Source organism: Trachymyrmex septentrionalis, unplaced genomic scaffold, assembly GCF_001594115.1.
Source record: "Trachymyrmex septentrionalis isolate Tsep2-gDNA-1 unplaced genomic scaffold, Tsep1.0 scaffold127, whole genome shotgun sequence".
Taxonomy (NCBI): Eukaryota; Metazoa; Arthropoda; class Insecta; order Hymenoptera; family Formicidae; genus Trachymyrmex; species Trachymyrmex septentrionalis.
Window position 1 is genome coordinate 324,764 of NW_017304406.1, and position 1,202 is coordinate 325,965.

General features: G+C 45.4%; 1 protein-coding gene across 1 annotated transcript in view; it reads left to right on the top strand.

Annotated features, from left to right (window-relative positions):
- Positions 1–904, top strand: part of LOC108756488 (early growth response protein 1-B) — a 22,259-nt gene extending 21,355 nt beyond the window's left edge. The window contains exon 4 of the mRNA XM_018500351.1: positions 1–904. Within this exon, the coding sequence (XP_018355853.1) occupies positions 1–535 (535 nt within the window). The 3' untranslated portion in view covers positions 536–904.
- Positions 905–1,202: the final 298 nt, after the last annotated feature.

The window sequence follows — 1,202 nt, forward strand, 5'->3', positions numbered from 1 at the left end:
GCAACAACAGCAACAACAAGCTCCACCATCTGGCACCTGCGGTAACGCGGGAGTCCAGCTGGCCGAATACAATCCGAGCACGTCCAAGGGCCACGAGATCCTTTCTCAGGTCTATCAGCAAAGCGCGATACCGCTCCGATTGGTTCCCGTGAAACCGCGGAAGTACCCGAATCGACCGAGCAAAACGCCGGTCCACGAGCGGCCCTACGCCTGTCCGGTGGACGGCTGCGACCGCAGGTTCTCTCGCAGCGACGAGCTCACCCGGCACATACGTATTCACACCGGGCAGAAGCCATTTCAGTGTCGCATCTGCATGCGCTCGTTTTCGAGGAGCGATCACCTAACCACCCACGTGCGCACGCACACGGGTGAAAAACCATTTTGCTGTGATCAGTGCGGCCGAAAGTTCGCCAGAAGCGACGAGAAGAAGCGTCACGCGAAGGTACATCTGAAGCAGAGGCTGAAGCGCGAGGCGTCTCACGCTAATCCAAGAACCCATCATCAGAGCCACGCGTCGTCACCCTGCAATCAATGAATTCCATGACAACGATGTTGAAAAAAATCCCCTTTAACGTCTGAGATCTCATTACGTTTGTCACGTTCTGACAAGTTGTGATCTATGTCTCCCCGATTCTTATTTTCCTCTATCCTCTCTCTCTCTCTCTCTCTCTCTCTCTCTCTCTCTCTCTCTCTCTCTCTCTTCTCTTTTTCGATCATCGATCATCTTTTCTTTCCTGCATCTCTCATGATGACCGATGAAGAAATTGCGGAAATCTTTAGGCGGTCAAAACTGATCCGTCGCCGACTGATCCGTTATTTATCGTCGGTCCTCCATTATTTATCGTCGATTCTTCATAATTTATCTTAAAACATAGCTGGATACAAATTAATTGAATCTCACGAACACAAGAATTCTTTGAAATTTCCGCTATTCACACACACATATCTATAAATCATAAGAATAATAATAAACAATTTGCTCATTCCAAAAATTATCATGTGAGTTGAAAAAGAAAGAATTAGATGTCGTATATGCAATTTTTATCATTCGTGAGAGAACGATTAACTTCAAGTATTTTAAGACTAAAATCATAAGAATACGGTTTTCTCATTGTACAAAAATAATATCTCTTGCGTCACAGCGAAAAATCGAAGTACTTAAAATATACTACAATCTGTGCGATCATTGAAAACGAACTCAC